The sequence below is a fragment of the Natator depressus genome, chromosome 5 (assembly GCF_965152275.1).
Source record: "Natator depressus isolate rNatDep1 chromosome 5, rNatDep2.hap1, whole genome shotgun sequence".
Classification (NCBI taxonomy): domain Eukaryota; kingdom Metazoa; phylum Chordata; order Testudines; family Cheloniidae; genus Natator; species Natator depressus.
Genome location: NC_134238.1, coordinates 79,886,460 through 79,906,780, shown reverse-complemented (window position 1 = coordinate 79,906,780; position 20,321 = coordinate 79,886,460). Strand labels below are relative to the sequence as shown.

The window sequence follows — 20,321 nt, the reverse complement described above, 5'->3', positions numbered from 1 at the left end:
CCCGCCCACAGCGTTCCGGCAGTTTGGGGCTTTACACATTGTAAGGCCAGCTTGGCACAGTATTTCACATATGAGCATATACAGCTGCCCATATCTATATAATAAGATTCCTTGTTTCAAGAAGAAGGAAGGAGGAATTTTATGTAATAGCTTTGTGCTAGCTTGTGGTGAATTTGGACTAACCATCAGTCTAAAGAAGACATTGATTATGGCACAAGGTCTCTTGACTGCACCAGAACTTTTATTAGCACCATGATAGAAATTGTGCACGAGTTATGCTATTTGGGAGTTACTGTATCGGATAACTTATTTCTAGATAACAAGATTAATTCTGGCATCAGAAAGGCGTGCGCCACATTCGGCCAGCTGACCAAGCACATGGAAACTAATATTGAACACCAAGATACAGGTCTACCAGGCTTGCGTTCTGAGCACACTGCTGTATGGTGATGGACTGCCTCCAGCAGGCTTCAGCAAAGGCTAAACATCTTACATACCTGCTGTTTTCACTGTATTCTAAATATGAAGTGGGAAATGTCCATGACACCGAAGTACTTGAGAAAGCAAAATTGCCAAGCCTAGTCATCATTCTCAGACACACGTATCTCTGCTGGCTTGGTCATCTGCATTGAATGCATGCTTTCCAAAGGATCTCCTTTATGGAGAACTTGCAGATGCTCTAAGGCTACTAGGCCAACCTAGACACAGGTTCAAGGACATTTCGCAAAAAGAATTTGAAAACTTTCAGCATCAAGCTGGGAATATTCAGTTAGCACCAGGTTACACCGGAGGACTGTGCTGCAACAGGGAGTCAGAGACTGAAAAAAAGTGGTTGAGAGAGAGAGGAAAGTGAAGAGAGCAAAGAGGAAAGCACAACAGGCCTCAAGTGCTAGTAGTGCCCTGGCTTCATCCCTCTGACCCTGCATCTGCATTATCTGTGGCAAGGACTGTTACTCGAGAATTGCCTTTTTCTAGCCACTTGCGATGCTATAGCATGGCACACAGTAACTGAATGGCTTTGGAGCTTTCAAGATGGACTGCTGCTACTTATGATGAGATTCCAGAATTGCCTCTTTGTGTCACTCTGAAGCCCAGAATGTCTATTCAGTCAGCGTGAAGTAATATAAACAGCTCCATGCATGGTTCAGAGCTCTTTTTGTTTAGAATATCCCCAGATCCTGTCATTGCTGGGATTTGCAATCTGTTGCCATCCAGTTTTTAAGTTGTTGGCTGTTTTGATTTTATGAATTACAGCTGTGTGACAGCTACGGAAAGGCATCTATATATGTCATACCAAGAATTCTAGACAATTGTGATAGCAGAGGTAACTCAACTAATCAGTACTCTTACTCTCCAGTTGATGTGCATGGAGTAATTTCATTGGGTGTATGAGGGAGACTGCAGAGATGGGGGATTACTTGGCCCAACTGCCACTGTTCAACCTATGCACGAATCAGCACAACTCTGCGAGAACCACATACACATTTGACCACCTCACTCATAGAGCCATACCCATGGGTTATCACTAGTACCTTTTTAAAGATATACCATAAATATTACAGTTTCAACAAGAAAATGCCCTTAAGATGCCAAGAAATCATGAGGCAGATTCATGACTCATTTGGGAATTTCAGTTTTACAAAAAGATGATATAATTGTTCCAGACATAAAGTAGGTTATTTCAAATAGTGTGTAACAAAAATTTCATTCATACGTAATCCTCTGGATAGAATTTCAAGGAGCCTGTATGGTGTTTAGAAAGTTGTATTCCAGGATCAGACACAGGAGCTTTCTATCTGACTATGCTACATGATTCATTGAATGATCTGAATAATATTATTCAGACATTATAGCTCCCAGAAAAGTATTTGTAATCTGAAAGTTATCACATTACATAGGGCTGATTTTATTTTATTTTATGTTAGTAGTACTCACAATGTCATAGGCATTTTGCTGAAAAGTGCATCAAAGAACTTACAATCAAAAGGCTCCTTTCTGCTACCCTTACACTGAGTACTATCTTGCTTCATAAGTAATGTCATTGAGTCCGATGGGACTTTTCATGGAGTAAGTTACTGTACTATTAAACATAAGCATGCAAAATCAGCCTCCAGTGACAGATGAGTTTGGAAAGAACATACACCACAGACGGGAACATATACTTGGAATGGGAACATTCAGATAACTATTTAGAGCCAAATTCTGTTCTTCGATGCAGGCACTTGGCTTTCAGTGGCTTATAAGTGAACCATCCTGGGTACTGGACAAACTATATCCCTTTCACTGGATAAGATTCTGATCTCAGGTTCTTATTGAAAGAATATTCGTTCATATCCTTCCTAGTCTAAGAATACATAATTATTTCTCTGCCTCACCTTTCTTAGATACTCACATGCGCAGTACATGCTATGGAGGAATCAAAAAAGGAGTATGTGTCCGCCCTTTCCCTGGGGCAGTGACAAAATCTGAATGTTGCTGTGCCAATCCAGACTATGGCTTTGGAGAGCCATGTCACCCATGTCCTGCCAAGAACTCAGGTAAAGTTGCATAATTCTTCCGATCTCACAGCTAACATAGACTAATAAGTCTGATTCAAAGCAGATTCATAGCATTTATTTTCAAGGTAATCTAAACTTGTAGTATTTAATGTGAACAAAAGAAGAATGTTTTTCTATGTTCTTCCATGCACAGTGCTGTCTAGAGTGCACCAAACTTCAGACCTGTCCAGACTATGTGAGAATTCAGGGTGTAGACACCAAGCTCTAGATAGATGCAGCAGGGCCTCATAATTATCTTTAAGTGTAGGGTGAGCCAGAAGAGGTTATGTTGGATAGGAGAAAAGGTACCTTACAGGTGTTAGACAAGGAGCTGTAGGTTCCCTAACAAAATCAGTCCAGTGTAAAGTACAGTCACTATTCAGTTTGGTAATGGGGTTGATGTTCAAACCCCTCCCCCCCGCCCCTTTTTTTTTTTTTTAAATAAGAACTAGTTCACTCATCTTTAGTAACAGGAAAATGCAGAGAACATGAAGAAACAGTTTATTTGCCACAAATTCCCCTTGAAAACAGTATTCATATCACCATATTTTGGAAAACAGTCCATGTTGCTTTCTGGGGTGACATTGCTCTGTTGTGAAGCTGTCGAGGAGATGGTACTTTTGAGAGGATAATACCATAGTTTTCCTTCTAGTATTTCTTTCATGATGTCACAATTTTTATTCAAGTATGTACTTGGAGGTTTAGAACTAACATTTTTTTATTCAACTTTTGTTTCAATTGAGTAGCTGAATTCCATGGCCTGTGTAGCAGTGGAGTAGGCATTACTGTGGATGGACGAGGTAATGTTGCATTTTTTTTCTTATATGTCTGAGACATGAAAAATAATGAAAGTAAAACAAATATTCAAAAGTATAATTCAGCATTTGGATTTTTCATAAGATACGAGTGGCTAAAGGCTTTTTTCAAGATATGGTATGTTGTTTCAAATATGGTACAACATTAAAATAAATCAAAGCTTCCTAAGAAAGGATGAGAATTGTTCCCATCCAAGTAGTAGTAAAACTCCCATCACTTCAGTGGGAGCAGGATGAGACCCTACTGGAGTACTTTCAGCAATAGCAAAGTTAGCATTTAAAAATAATACTTAAATAAAAAAGAAAATGTTATTTCTGTTCAATAGTGTAAGCTTATGGGCCTAGTTTTATCATTTCACAGGCTGTGATTTTTGGTGTCTTCCTGAAGTTGTAAGTAATGTGAAGTGCGTAAGCAGAGTTTGTAAATTCTCTGAGATGAATACTTTATGGTTTACTGACTGTATAAGCTCCACTAGTGCCACTTGGTGAGACTGTAAATCTCACAGGAGAAATAACCATTTTCCGCAATGCTGCAGTTTCGAACTATGGGAATTTGTATGAGGTCCTCTGTGGCGGTTACAGTCTTTGTTCAGTACCTGAAGACTGGAACTCCTCACAAGGGGTATAAGACCGATCGTAGTCTTTGCAAGGTGCCTGCAGAAGATTAATCTCTTCCAGGGATAAAATATAAATTAAAATCCATTTTGGAGGCCTGAACAAAATTGTAACCTTTGCTGTGGATCTCATACAAGTGAAAACAGGTTTGCAGAGGACCCTGCTGCTGCTTACTCTGAGGAACTTGGCTTGCTCAAACCATTCCCCAAAGCAGGGGAAAACTGAACCTCTTCAAACCGGAACCTTCTACCCCAACCAAAGCAGTGTTATCCTCCTCATCTGCTCCCTTTATTGAGAGCAGGCAGGAAATCCCTCTTACAGACAATTCTCATTCCTAGTCATGTCCATTTTTCTCTCCATCCTAGTCATACTGACTTTACCACACTGCAGTAACAGTCACCCAACCCTGCTCCCTTCATTCTATTCATGATCAAGGGACCTGGTTGCTCCCTGAAGACATCAGAAAAGTTGGGGCATAGGTGGGTACTGAACTTCTACCAAAAAAAACTCTTAAGGGAAAAGGATGGCCTGGACCTGTTAGGGGAAATCTGTGCTGCAGGGAGGTAGGTTGTAGCATGAAATGTGCCCAACTGTTCCCCAAGATTTAGTCAAGGTTAGTGAACTTTGTTAACCTTGCGTTAAAGATTATAAGATGTCCAAAGCTTTCATAAGAAAATTTAAATCAGTGGAATCTTGTCTACTTATGGTGTTATTACAAATCTATAACCAAAGTGTTTGAGTATGTATCTGTGTACATGTAAATTGCAGGCCAGATACTGATCTCAGATGCACCATTGTTAATCAGTCCAAGTAAATCATGGAAATAAGTGGAGTAGCACCAGTGTAAAAGAAGTTTAAGTGAGATCACAATCAGGCCCGACATCCTTGTTGTCCTTTCCAGTGTTTCTATATTAGCCACAGGAATCAACATATAGAAAGAGTAACGTTTTGTTTTGTTAATGTGGAAAAAGTCCTGGATCCCATGAGATGAAATGTGCAAAGAATGGCTCTTCGGCGCTGAATCCATAGTCACTGCACTTACAAAATATTTTGTGTTAGAGGCATTTCTGTGTGCAACTATTCCACGATAAGCTGTTTCACAGCATTAAATGTGTAATATAGCTGCATTAATTTTCTCTATTATATTGATACAGATATTAATGAGTGTGCATTGGATCCTGATATTTGCTCCAATGGAATTTGTGAAAACCTACGTGGTAGCTATCGTTGTAATTGTAACAGTGGCTATGAACCTGATCCCTCTGGAAGGAACTGTGTTGGTAAGTTATTTGAGGTATTAATTAATTATTAATGATTAAACTCACGTTGATTTTAGTGGAAGCAGGAGAGGGCCTTTAGTGTGTGAGAGAAGTGGCTATTACCTTTAGCTGCAATGAAAAAGCACTAAATCTCTTTAGAAAATCTGCCCCTTTCAGTCTGTATATTCAGGAGCATCCCTCTTACAACCCGTACTCTGTGGAGACCACAGCATGAAATAAATGTCTCCTGAACCTCCTCTTCTGGTCTTCAAACAACATCCCAACCTCTCCAAGTTTGTCATCAGAAACAAGCTCCCCACAGAACGGACCATACCAACTCAAAGCAGCACCAGACTGACAGAACAATAGATGCAAAACCTTGAGACATATCTCCAGTGTTGCGATGGTCAACACGTCCCACAAGGGTCCTATGCAAGTCTATCACAACATGTAGTGTACCTCATCCAGTTCACTAAATGCCCCAGTAACAACTATATGGGTGAAATGAGACAATCACTATGCTCTCTAATGAATTCACACAGAAAAATGCTAAAAGACAAAAACACCATATCGACTGTGGGTGTACCCTTTTCGCAAAGTGATCATTCTATATCTGACCTCTCAGTCCTAATCCTCAAAGGAAACCTGCACAACACCTGCAGACGACAAGCCTGGCATAACTTTGATAGACACTAAAAATCATGGACTGAATAGAGACACTGGTCTATTACAGCAATCTATAACCCATTTAAACCACACACCTCACCCTGAGCTTTTCCCCCCTTTCTCCTTTTCGCCCATGACTGGAGAAGTGTTAACTGGCCACTTCCATTTGAATGGTCCCATGAAATACCATAGAATCATAGGACTGGAATGGACCTTGAGAGGTCATCTAGTCCAGTCCCCTGCACTCATGGCAGGACTAAGTATTATCTAGACCATCCCTGACAGGTGTTTGTCTAACCTGCTCTTAAAAATCTGCAATGATGGAGATTCCACAACCTCCCTAGGCAATTTATTCCAGTGCTTACCCAGCCTGACAGGACGATTTTCCTAATGTCCAACTTAAACCTCCCTTGATGCAATTTAAGTCCATTGTTTCTTGTCCTATCCTCAGAGGTTAAGAAGAACAGTTTTTCTCCCTCCTCCTTGTAACAACCTTTTACGTACTTGAAAACTGTTATCATGTGTTAACAACTAAACAACCTGTTCTAGCTTGTACATAGCAGTGGCACTCTGTGGACATTTCCCAGACCTGAAGAAGAGCTCTGTGTAAGCTCGGAAGCTTGTCTCTCTCACCAACAGCAGTTGGTCTAGTAAAAAATATTACCTTGCTCACCTTGTCTCTCTAATTACGTAATTGTCCTTTTTTGCTTCAATTTAAAAAATTGTCAGTTAAAGAGGGGGATAGAACTTTTCTTTACTGTAACATTAACCTTGAGAAATCAAGCAGTCAAAAGACAGGAAATACCAAAAGGTTGCTCCTACGGTTTTAAGTTGCACATACATTGTATGAGAGGAAGGATGGTCTTGTTAAAGCACTGAACTGGAACTCAGAAATGCTGAATTATTTTCTCAGCTCTGACACAGACTTCCTGTGTGACCTTTGGCAACTCACTTAGGGTCCAATTCAATGTCCACTGAAGTATGTTGGAATCATCTTATTGGTTTTGATTGAAATTAGATTAAGCCCTTAATTTCTGTTACATCCCCAGCTGTATAATAGCACTTTCTTCATAGGAAAATTGGGAGGATAAAGTGTTTGTGAGGTGCTAAAATACTACAGTAATGGGAATCACAGAATAACACTTAAAAAATAAGATTTTATATTTTTGTTTTCATTGTTAAGCATAAGCAGTTTACAGTAATAATGTTTGTTAATGTATATTATAGAAGATTTTGCAAAAGTCTAAAGTAAGGTTAAGGAGCAACATTAACTTTTGGGTTTTCCGGATTTTTTGGTGCTTGGCTTCCCAGCTTTAATGTTAGCTTGTGGTAATATATCTGCTATCAATCAGTAGATAGGTAGAAATATGTACACTCATGAAACACTCACGGTTGCAATATTTCAGTGTGTGATCAGTTGGAGTGAAGCAGAGTATTTTTTATACATAGATATTAGTGTAGGTGTTTCCTACTGTACCTTCTCTGATAGCAAATATTTTGCACAGAAAAAAGGAATAGCACAGTGATGTAACTCTTAATGAATTTTTGTTAAAAGCATGTTTAACATCACTGCTGGCTGCCAAACAGACAAATCTGAGCACGATAATCATGGCTGTTTATAAACGGCCAAATATCCCAAAGTCGCCGTGTTCTAATGGAGGACATAAAGCTGTGCTTTACTGAAAAACTGATATATACTGACAAACTAGTTGTGAAAATTCTTAAGTGTAACATAGAATATGGGGTAAGAGGAATTTGAAAGTTTATTAACTTCTTGAAACCAAGTATTGGCATTTCTCCTTGTTCAGATTCAAATGCGGAAAACTGAATGTGAGACATATGACTGCTGCTGAGAGTACAATTAAAATAATACTTGGAGAAAAGGAGGGCAGACTTGTTCATTAATGTGTCTACCTGATCTTTTCCAGACATTGATGAATGTTCAGTGAACAGACTGCTGTGTGACAATGGCCTGTGTCGAAACACACCTGGAAGCTACAGCTGTACATGTCCAAAGGGTTATGTATTCAGCAGTGAGACTGACACATGTGAAGGTAAAAATGCTGGAGTGGGAGCCATCTGGATAGTGTTGATCTAATCAGTGATATTATAGTATTGGCGTTTGAGATGAGCAGAGAAGACTCATGGTGATACAAAACAATGAAGGGAAGGAAAGGCCTATATTATGGTATAAATCAAAAAATGCATCTTGTCATTGCTCTCAGTGGAATTATCTTAGAATGATGGGGCATGACTGAATTTCCTCCAATATAGCCAGTTCATTTTCTACACAACAGTATGTTTTGTTAGACGAATACTTTGAAGAGAAAGTTAAAGAAAATGCACATTTATCTCTTGAGCATTCTGTGAATGCAGATCTCTGGTTTGTGGCCTTGATAAATGTGTTTGTTTTGGTTCCAGAAGTCCAGTCTTCCTCATCTTCCCCGATGTTGAACAAGAGAATATCATGTAGGGCTAAATCCTGCTACTATTGATGTCAATAGCTGTATTTCCATTGTATTAAGTGGATCCTGGATCTGTGCCTTACTGACTATTGATATTGTTCTTTTATTGCTGCAAAATATGTATATTTTTAAAATTGTCATTGCTCTCTGCCCTGAATGATACAAGTATCACACAATATCACAAATGATACAATTAAGAATATAGCCACTGGAAGCTAGTGAGTATTTTTTGTGTCCAAAATCAATTTTGCATTGATTGGGCTGATAAATGAAGTTGGTGCAGAGGTGTTAATTTCTGTTTTATTTTGAACAGAAATGCATAATGCTACCAGGAATAGTGGAATTTTGGTAACTTTCAGTGTTGTTTTTGGGTTGGCCACTTGAATTATATAATTCAATAGTATCACAGTAAGGGATTTTTCACTGTGAATTGCCCTTTTCCAAAGGGAATGGTTTGCAAATTGAAGGCGTCAGCTTTGGAATACTTAGAATCTCATGAACCAGTGGTTCAGTTCCTGGCAGGATCAGCTCAGTCCCTTTCCATTCAAAGGGAATTGTGTTCCATGCAGTCATTGAAAATTGAAGTTCTGTCTGCTCTCATTGTGTGTTAAAGATCCAGCTGCACTCTTTCCAAAGTAGACTTTTCCTATCAGTTATATCCATGTACTGATCCCTATGCTGTCTTAGAATACTATACACAGTATTTAGCTAAAATTTATTCTTGAGAGTTTTAAGCTTTCATATTTTTTAAAAATAGTTTTAGCAGTGAAAGTGATTTTTCTCTCTATGCTTTATATTCTAGAGTCTTGAGTCTGCTGCAGACAGACATTATATTACCAAGAGAGATGTTACGTTTGCTTCTTCATCTTGATATTTAACTTCAAAGCTTAACTCTGACCATAAACTTGCTAATGTATTGAACAAGTTACTAGGACACAAACGACTGAGATGAAATAATTGAAATGTAATTATAAAGGACATCTCCATCCAGTTTGGGTTTTCAGTCTGAGAACATAACAAGACAAATTACCATATTAATTCAAAACAAAACTAGGCCTATGATCTAGGTGTCACTGTATAAAATTGTGATAGGGTTGGATTTTCAGGGGAGCATTCAAGGAGATGTCAGTAGAAGCCTGAGAGTCATTTCCACTCATCAAGAAAATTCAACTCATAACTCTAAAGAATGGACACTTTTTAACTTGTATCTAAGATTAAAAGGTGCATTAACTAAATTAATGATCAGTTTAGCCAGCCTGCATCAAATATAAAAATACAAATAGTGAGCAAGTTTGATTTATTTAAACTTATACAGCACAGTGCTTCTGACTATAATTCCTGGTATAACATTTCAGTATAATAGGGACGTGGGGTATAAGGAGATATTTCACAACTACAGCAAGCAATGTCTGATAGGCAGGGGAGGGGAAGTGTGCAGACAAAATTGTAGCCCAATTAGTGGATTGTTATGTAAATTAAAATGTACTTGTACTCTGCCACTGAAAGAAAAATTATTTGAGTGATCATTCAAGATTCTTCAAAGTGATAACCGGTCATAGATAATTTTTTGCTTTGGGGATTCTAATGAATAAACTAAACTCCTGTTTGTTTACCTACAGCAACTTTGAATGTTCATAAGAAAACTTCTACATATTCATAAGTAAGCAATATATCATGATAGGGACTGGCTATGGTTATAGTATTTACGCTCCCCTGAGTACCAAGACTACATGGGGCTAGCACTGTTTGTTACACCAAAAGGAGCTAGGAGAAGCTAAGGTTGTGGCCCATCCACCCCTTTCAGATCAGTCACCAGAGCTGGTTTGCTTCTTGAGGGAAGCACATCCTTTACAGAGAACAATTGTGATTGAGTGGCTGTGCTGTCATGTGCATGAAGTTTTGTCTCTCAGTGAGATGTACTACTTCTGCACTGCCCTCCACAGTAAGCAATCTTTGTTTGGTAGGGCACATTTGACCCTATAGTATTGACTACTGCTGTTACATATGTACTATTTTAAAATTAATGTTAATTTTAGAATGATCAGTAATGCTATTTATTTGGAATCTAATAAACCCAGAATATTAAAGATATTTCTGGCTACTTCCCCACTTGGTGAAACTGACTTGGTACCTCATTCTCCAAAACTTCAGGTTTAATATAAACCTGAACTTTTGGGGAAGTTTTCCTTCTGAACATAATTATTTTAATCCAGACACCCTAAAATATATTTTGTCTACAGCAGGAGCTGAAGTGTCTTGTCAATTATTGTTAATACACTTTTGTGTGCATATTAAATTATATACACATGCTTTATGAATGATCTGTTGTATCCATCTAAATCCCATAGTTAAGCTGAAGTTTAGATTTAGCTGATTAGGCAAAAATGATCCAGTAATGGTTTGCATAAAGCTGTCTATGAAACTATAAAATCTGTTACACTTTTTCTAACATTCAGCGGCTTGGCAGTTTGAGGAATAAATTCATCTCACTCTTTTTTTTTTTTTTTTTTTTTTTCTCCTTCCAAATTCTGTTTTCAAAGAAATGGTAAGCAGTTCAGTTTACCTTACTAGCTGTAAAGTTTTGCTCTCAATAGTAACTTTGTGTCATGCTGTTACATTACTCAGATGCATGCTGTTCAACAATATATAGTTTTAATTAATGTAACTTTCAGCAATAACCATAATGAAACATTAAAGCCTGTGTTGTTTTGTATTCATAACCAAGTTATGAAAACTTCGCAAGTTGTTTGTTGTTGGGTTTGTTTGTTTGTGCCTTCAGAGTCTGTGAAAGTAGAAATTTTTACAACAAGCTCTGTGGTTTAGATTGTGTTTCCACAAATGTAAACCAGGCGTGCTTTGAAGTTTTATTTCGAGGAATGTACAGTGGATTGTTTCAATTTTGGTTCTATGACACAATATATATATGTACCATACTTAAAGAAAAATATTTGTTTAAAAATGGTAAATATTTTCACATATGTTTACTTTGCATTTTAAAAATTAAAAGAATATTATCAACTTAAAGTCACATTTGTGTGGAAGTATCTTACTTCCTATTGTTATAATTAACAGCTAAGATTATTAACAGCTAAGATTATTATAAAGAGGGAAAAACATTATTTCCTGTTTGTTTACTTTGTGCATATGACACTCATTGACCTCAGTTCAGCAAAGCACTGAAGATGGAGTTCTGCACATTTGAGTGCCTTGCTGAAAGGGGGCCTTTGTAATTTTTCCCCTGTATGATCATTTAAGCTATCAGTCAGTTTGTTACGCGAACAGTTGTATATGTGATTAACTTTCAAAATGAGAGGTCCTGTTGACTTCAGTGGAAGTTAAGCATGTGCTTAAGTGCTTTGCTGAATTGGAGCCAAACTGTGTCAAATGCACAAAGTAAACAAACTGGAAAAAAATAGAGATGGGGTGGGTGGGTTTGTGTTTAGAAGATCAGGATCTTAAAAAATCCTAGTAATCATTTTTGAAAAGCTCTAGCACTCTGGTGGTTTAGAATAGGGACTCAAAATTTGGCAAACAGGTGGCCTTTATGCCAGTACTGTGCCTTTAGTTATCCCTGTGAAAATCTGGACAAATTATAAATGTTAGAAAAATCTCAGTTCACACATGCTCAATACAGATTTCTTAGATTTTAGCACCTAAATTCCCGGGATTCTGTTAGTACTCAACATTCCCCCGTCCAGGGTTGAGAGGAAGGACTTCCTCTGCAGTTGCAGCTCAGGGCTACTGTGGACAGGCTAGGTCTTCATGTCTGAACTGACAGCAGAGATCCTATTTCTTTTGTGCTCTCAATGACATCCTTGCTGTGCCCAGGGAGCATGAAGGAAGAAGATGCCCTCTTCTAATACAGAGGGGACAAGAACCAAACCCGAGGGAGGTGGGGAAGGGTAGCAGGAGCAGTGGGAATAGATTGGGACAAGAAGCCTGGGTGTGGGGAATATAAACTGGAACTGGAGGCTGACAGAAAGGAGAGGGAAACTGGGATAGGGACCTGAAGTGAAGGGTGGAGACTGGAACTGGCTGGGAAAGGAGACTGAGAACCAGTGGGTAGGGAGGAGGTGAGATAGATCTCGTAAAGAAATGCGATGCCGTAGGGACAGAACTGTGACTGGCTTGACAAAGAGATGGGTACAAGGAGCCTGATGCTGCAGGAACAGGGCACAGATTGGATGAGAAAGGAGATAGGGACTTGGAGCCAGTGAGGATGGGGAATGTGGGTGGTAGGAGTGTTTGTGTGCAAGTGGAGGAAAGTGTGGGGAGAGAGAGTTTGGTATAGGAGCCAGGAGGGGTAGAATTGGGACTGGCTGTGCAAGGAAACTGGGGACGAGGTGTTGGGATGGACTGGGAATGACTGGGCAAGGAGATTGGGATGGGAGAAGTGCAGAGGGGTGAAACTGGGACTTGGTGGGCAAGGAGACTGGGATTGAGATATGAGACCTGAGGAGTGGAGACTGGAACTGGCTCTGTGATATGTCTGGGACAGGAACAGCTTGTAAGGGACAAGTAGAAAATGTCACACTTGTGGGGAATAATCAGAAGAGTCTGCCTGCTAGAACACACTATTCTCCAGAGCCTGGAATGGAACCCAAGATTCCTGAATCTCACTATTGCTCTGCTGCCAGCAAATATCTGTGTAACCCTCTGGAAGCTTGTGTGTATCATTCCTCACTAGTGCTAGTCCATTTAGAGGATGGCAACCTACTATTACCATCAGTTACTTCTCTAGTGCAAATGGCAGAGATTTGTGTGCTGGATCTAAAGCAGGGGAGGGCAAACTACAGCCCGTGGTCTGGATCTGACCCGTCAGGGCTTTCCATCTGGCTCGCAAGATTGCCAGCCCCATGGCACAGCGGGGCTAAGGCAGGCTCCCTGCCTACTCTGGCCCCATACCGCTCCCGGAAGCGGCCGGCACCGTGTCCCTGCAGCCCCTGGGGTTTGGGCGGCGGGGCGGAGGGCTCGGCGCACTGACCTCACCTGCAGGTACCACCCCCCAGAGCTCCTGATGGCCAGGAACGGGGAACTGCGGCCAATGAGAGCTTGAGAGTGGTACCCACAGGCGAGGGCAGCACGCGGCGGAGCTGCCTGTTCCCCTCCTCCCCCCCAGGAGCCACTGCTGGACATGCTGTCCACTTCTGGGAGCGGTGCGGGCCAGGGCAGGCAGGGATCCTGCCTTAGCCCTGCTGCACACCGCTGCCACCCCGGAGCTGCTTGAGGTACGCGTGCACCCGTACCCCACCCCCCTGCCTTGAGCCCCCCGCCACACACCTCCTGCACCCCAGTCCCCTGCCCTGTCGCACCCTGCACCCTTCCTGCACCCCAACCCTCTGCCCTGAGCCCCCCTTGCACTCCGCATCCCCTCCTGTACCCCAACCCTCTGCCCTGAGCCCCTTGCCGCACCCCTCACCTCTCCTACCACCCCAACCTCCTGCCCTGGGTCTCCTTCCCTCCCTCACCCGAAACCCTGCCCCAGCCATACATTCATGGTCCTGCATAAAATTTCCCCACCCAGATGTGGCCCTCAGGCCAAAAAGTTTGCCCACCCCTGACATAAAGGTTCCAAATTTGCTGATGATCTGTTGGGTATCAATATTATTGCAGATGAAGGAATTTGTTTTTTCAATTTACCTTTTTAAAAACCTAGGAAGTTGCACACACAAAATATGTTAAAAGAACATTATTAAGGTTGCAAAGTCACTCAGAGGCTAGGAAATAGTAGAATTAAGGTTCCTGTGCAACCTTAATTCATCCCGGTGTAGTGCACATGCCTTATACAGTCACATACTACATATAGGTTGCATACTTTTTTTCAACAAGACCTCTGCCTCTTTCAGTGCACAGTATGGACCTACTCTAGGGATGAATCAGGTTGTTTAGAGAATGAGACTGTTGTCTATAGGAGCCCTGCTTCATTTGTTGCAGAAGTTGGAAAGTGTGTCGTGAACGTGGAAGGCTATTGCAGGAAGAGGAAGGGGGGGTCTCGTTAAGAAAGCTGAATGCTTCCATGAAGAATTGGATTCTATCCCTGCCTCTGACATAGAGTTCTTGTGTGATGCTAGGCAAGTCACTTAAACCAAACTTCATGGATGGCCACTAACTGCATGTTCCTTGGGTGCTGACTTCAGACCGTTAGTCTGGTTTGCAGAAGTTCTGAACACTTGCAGCTCACATCAGTGGGAGATGTGCTGTGAACATATAAAGTGCTCTATAATGCTAAATACTCTGAAAAATCAGGCCGTAGGAATCTCAAATTGAGCACCTACAATAAGTAGAAACTTTTCGCTTTATATGTCTGGGCACATCTACACTTCATTGTAAACCCGAGTCCGTGGGACCTGGGCTTGTGGACTCAGTGTTTCCAAGCCCACGCTTGAGCATCCACACTGCATTGTAAATCTGAGTTGATAGTTGCTGGACCCTCAGTCTCACAGTCATGCTAACGCGTCCGTACTGTACTATGCAGACCTACTTGGGGCTGTGGCTTGACCTGTGTGCATACTGCAAAATGATGGGACTTGGATCCAAGTCTCAGTAGGACTCTGGGTCTGAACCCACCCCCTAACAGGATCCTAGGACCTGGTCCTGAGTGCTTGCAGACTGATTTGTGAGTGGACAAAAAAAGGACTTGGGTTCAGACCTGAGTCAGAGTCCAGGTTTAGTGTGCAATGTAGACATGCCCTCTGTGCCTCAGTTTTCTAGCTGTAAAAAGAGGGTAATAATGTCATCTTTTATCTCACGAGGGCGTTGTGAAAGTAAATTAATTAATATTTGTTGAAGCATTGAGATACTCGAGTGGTGAACACCATAGGAAAAACCCACGAGGAAATTAATAATTCACTCTTCAGAGCAGGGTTTGAATAGTGTGCAGTAAATAAGATGCAGGGCTACATACCTGCACAGCAAGAATAAAACAAAATATTGAATAGCTGTTCATCAAGTGGGCGCTATCCATCCTGGTGCACTGAATGAGGCAGGGTTCCTGGGGAACAAAATAGCATGTGATCATGTAATTAAAGACTGTATCAACAGTGAACAGTGTGCACAACCAGTATGCACAAGTGCGGCAAATTAACGTTGCACAGGAAACCTTAATTCTGGCATTTTCTAACTTTAGAGTGCTTGTCTATGCAACCTTAATATCTTCAAGGTTGATCTAATAAATCAATATCTATTGAGTGTGTGTGTGTGTGTGTGTGTGTAATATACATATATGCCTGTGTAGTATACTATATTAATAGCAAGAAAGAAGACTGCTCTGTTTCTCCTAGTAGTCCTTTGAAAGGGAGAAGCTACATGTCCTCACACAGTTGAGATACCCTCATCTCCCTATTTGTTTTTTCAGTTTTAAAGAATGAATAGCCATTGAAAGCAAGGTTCGCAGAAGTACCATTACATGCAGGTTGTCCAAAGTTAGTTCTATCTTGGGACTCATTTAGCAGGTGTTGAATATTTAAGATATCTCCAGTATCACTCTGTGATCTGCCTCCACCAAATTCCTTGTTCCTGCTAGTCATATGGGAACAAGAATATTGAATTTATTCTCAAAAGCAGCTGCTCTGTATACTAACATAAAGCATTCTCACTATTCAAAAACAATTCATATCAAGGGGCAAGTCTTGATCACTTTATTTAGTTGAACAGTCCCATTAAGTAAAGAGAGTGGGTTTTGTCCCTAAGTACAGTATGATTTGGGAGGATGGAGAGAGAAATCAGTTTCTTAAAGGTTTCAGATTTCTAGATGTGCTCCATCATTTTAATAACACAGGTGATTCAGTGAATAGTTTAAGTTCATCATTGTTCTTATGACCTCAGGAGCCCATAAACAGATAAATGTGTAGAGAAATGAAGACTTGATATGGCATACTACACCAAATAGAAAATGAAACCTTTTGTACTACTTCTATAAAATAAGTGGAATAGTTGGTTTTCCCTTGAAAATCAGCCATTGGTACGTTTCCTGTTTCCAATACTTACCTCTGTCCTTTATTTAATTTTTAATTAATTTGTGTCAGGCTGTTTTAGGTTTATGGGCTTGGCATTACTGTCACTATTTGAGAACATAAGCATGGACCCAAACTGTTTAATTCCTGACCCATGACAGGAACTATCTGTTAGGATTATGATGTCTGATTTGATTTAGGATCCAAATCTAAAACAAAATTGGTGAACTTCAAAAAGACATAATTGGTGGTTGTTAGGAAGAGTTTGCTCGTGTTTTTTTTTTAATTTAAAAATTAATTTAACTTTTTTTAAAAGGCTAATGCTGACAGCAGGAGTCTTATTCTTACATGTGGACAGGCTTAAAAAAAATCCATGTGGGTGAAAGTGAGAAGGAGAGTAGCTGGAGTGGAATACTATTTAGAGTATTACAGTTTGTCTTCTTTCTTGAGCACTTTCCAGGACTATGGAATTGCAGCCAGCATTGTAATACTTTGATTCTGACAAGGTTTTCTTAATTCTTCCAAAGCCTCATGGAGCCTAGATGACAGAAACAATGAGGCCTTTGTTTGTGCACAGCGTGTTGTGCCTGGGAATGCATTGCTTGCCATGGAAAAAGGGTTTTGATTTCTCACAGGACAATTGTAAATTATTCTGGAAAATGTTTTAGTCCAAATTCTTGGAAGTTTCTGTCCTTGTAAGAAAGCATTAATTAAATAACACTTACAAAATATGCAAATACTCCTTTACATATGCACATACATACACAGTGCTTGCCCCAGCATACTCTGTACCTCATCAAATAAATAAATAAATAAATAAATAAATAAATAAATAAAAAAGCCAGATTTACCAGACATTCTGGCATATTGTGGTTCATGGCTTCATTTATACAGCACAATATTTTCCAGAAATGCATGGCTGTCCTAATGGTACCTTTTTCCTTCTGGATTATAGATATAAATGAATGCGAAATCAGCCCGTGTGTCAACAGTGCCTGCAGGAACAATCTTGGTTCTTTCAATTGTGAGTGTTCACCTGGCAGTAAACTGGATTCTACTGGATTGATTTGCATTGGTGAGTGTATAGATAGTTTTATTGTTATTAACACAAAGGGAATTGATTACACTGATTAAAGAAACTGAGAAATAAACAAGAGAGTCCTGGTAATTTGTACTTGGTAGTAGACTAGCATATCTGACTGTGAGGCATTTTGGATTTACTTTCTGAATAACATTGCTCAAATCCAGACCAGTTTGCCTGTTTCCATCGGAGCAGAGGATACTAACATAACAATTTCATTGATACTATTTCACCTACACAGGTACAGGCTGCTATGGTCCATGCATTTTATGATTGGTGAGGATCAGTGGGGAGGTTTTAGGTCCATTATTGACAGATATTGTTGTTGCTTCTCTCCAAGAGAGCTAGATGTCAGTTTAGCCAATGGGTGGTTAGTCTATTGCTTATACAGCCATAATTAAATGTTGTTGGCCTTCCCAATTACTGCACTGCCTCACACCTTCCTTTTTTGGTAAAGGATATTAAGTAGGACATGTCAAGACAGTTCTGGATTCATCTGGAACACACTTCCTGGATCTTTGTCTATCCGGTAACAGATATTGCTATGGTTTGGGGATAAAATATGTATCATAGTAATATCCGTAATTGATGATCTCCAGGTAATGGAAAAAAAGTCAAGTGTCATTAATTTTGTTAGATTTAGCGGCAGCCTTTGAGATGGTTGATCACAAGGTGTCATTCGCATAGCTGCAGAATCTGGCTTTGGGGATATTCACCAATGGCTCTGTTCCTACTTTTCTGAAAGGTCTGAAATCATGGTGTTTGGCAGACCCTCATCCACCTCAAGTGCCCACAAGCTTCCATTTTGTCACCCCACTTGTGCAATATTTATTTGAGGCCAGTAGGGGATCTTGTGAGAGGAGTTGAGCTGGAGTCCCAGTGGTGTTAGGATGACACAAAGCTCTAAGTGTCCAATTTGTTTGATCCTGATATAGCAGTTTCCTTGCCTTTCCAGTGCCTAGCTAAGATTGGAACCTGGATGAGAAAGATTTGTCACACACTCAGTCCAGAAAAGACAGAGATGATACTGGTTAGCAGGGAGAAGGAATTTAAGGAATTGAGAAGAGTTTATTATGATCGTTCCTCTGATGGGTTGGTGTGTCCACCTCTTAACCTTAGATTGCAAACCTTTTTGGTATCTTTGGACCCTGGACTTCTTAGATTCCCAGGTAGCAGAAGTGGCTGCATTTTGGGCCGGGAGGAGGGGGCGCACCTGTTGTTAGCTAAGAGGTTGTGTTCATTCCTTCATGTGAACCTCACCACACTCATCTATACGTTTTGTCTGATTATTTTTTAAGCTTTCTCATGTTTCCAGATGCAACACTGATGTGAAATAATTAAGGGCCAATACTTATATTGATTTGGACCTTACTACAGAAGTAGTCCTGTTGATTTGTTTAGTATTATTTGGATAGTGAAGTCTGCTTAGCTTCAGTAATTGTGGCAGAAACTGGCCCTAAAGTGAACGGAAGACATTGTTTGGAAAATGAAAACAGACAAACATTGGTAGGAGGAGCCAGATATGGTTTAAACAATATATACATACATTCAATATATTAATAACTTAACCTGAAAGTGAGCATAATGGGCCCAATGATGAAGTCCTCAAACAGGTAAAACTTCCACTGACTTTGATCTGGGTTCTGTCTGTATCAGGATTTAGACATTTATGTAACGATTAGAGTGTTTATGTAGGAGCAAAAGGGGTTTGGAGGTAGAGCAAAATTGACAAGTATGGATTTACAAAATTAGGGCCTAATCCTATAATTTTTAGCCAGGCAAAATTGCCATTGGCTTCAGTGGTGTTGCAAGAAAGGCAATTTGACCTTGGTTATTCCTGTGTAAGGATTACAGGACATAGCTCTTTTATTCTGGAAAAAAAAAAAACTTGATAAATGCTCTTGTCAAATATAAGTAGGCTTGAAAGGATTAGATTTTTGTAAACGTCTTGTAGATTTCAGTAAATGTCTGTAAACATCGATTTAACCCTACACACACAAACCAATGAAAAAATATTTCCATTGATGATGATCGAAATTTACAGACAGGCAAAATAAAACTGCTGCCTGAGAACTTTAGAGTTTGATTTTAAGGATACTTTGTATATTTTTGACATCTGCTGTTGACAATTTGTGTATTAATCGTTGTAATGCTTTAACTTTTTGAATCTCAGCATCTGTCATTAAATAATTGTCTGACCCCCACACCTGTGAAATTTCCTGCAAATATGGAAATTGATAAAAACTGAAAAAATGCTTAAAATCAATATTATCTGTCAAAAATTCTGCCAAACCTAAATAGATGCAGTTTCAAAAACAAATAGGCTAATGAAACAACTTTTCCCCCTGACCTCATGCCTACAATGAAAGGCCTGGGTCCTGAATGTACCAATACTCTCTTGCCCCATTGTTCTTTGTTGTGTGCGCCTGTCAGTTTTGACACTAATGCAGGGGCGGGCAAACTTTTTGGCCTGAGGGCCGCATCAGGTTTCTGAAATTGTATGGAGGGCCGGTTAGGGGAGGCTGTGCCTCCCCAAACAGCCAGGCATGGCCCGGCCCCCGCCCCCATCCGACCTCCCTTCTTCTTGCCCCCTGACGTCCTCCCCGCACCCCCGGGACTCCTGCCTCATCCAACACCCACTGTTCCCTGACGGCCTCCTGGGGACCCCTGCCCCATCCGCCCCATCCACCCTCCTGCTCTTGATCCCCTGACCACCCCCGGATCCCCTGCCCCTAACTGCCCCCCGCCACCCCATCTAACCCACCCCCCTTCCTGACTGTCCCCCGGAACCCCTACCCCATCTGACCGCCCCTGGACCCCTTGCCCCGAATTGCCCCCTGCCCCTAACTGCCCCCTACCACCCCATTCAACCTTCCCTCCTTCGTGACTGCCCCCCCGGGACGTCTGCCCCATCCACCCCCCGTCCCCTGA

General features: G+C 40.6%; 1 protein-coding gene across 1 annotated transcript in view; it reads left to right on the top strand.

Annotated features, from left to right (window-relative positions):
- The window catches only part of FBN2 (fibrillin 2), a 247,755-nt gene that overhangs the window by 113,552 nt on the left and 113,882 nt on the right, over positions 1-20,321 (top strand). The window contains exons 16-20 of the mRNA XM_074953067.1: positions 2,385-2,537; positions 3,284-3,337; positions 5,122-5,247; positions 7,821-7,946; positions 17,265-17,384. Of these exons, the coding sequence (XP_074809168.1) occupies positions 2,385-2,537; positions 3,284-3,337; positions 5,122-5,247; positions 7,821-7,946; positions 17,265-17,384 (579 nt within the window). The remainder of the gene's footprint in view (positions 1-2,384; positions 2,538-3,283; positions 3,338-5,121; positions 5,248-7,820; positions 7,947-17,264; positions 17,385-20,321) is intronic.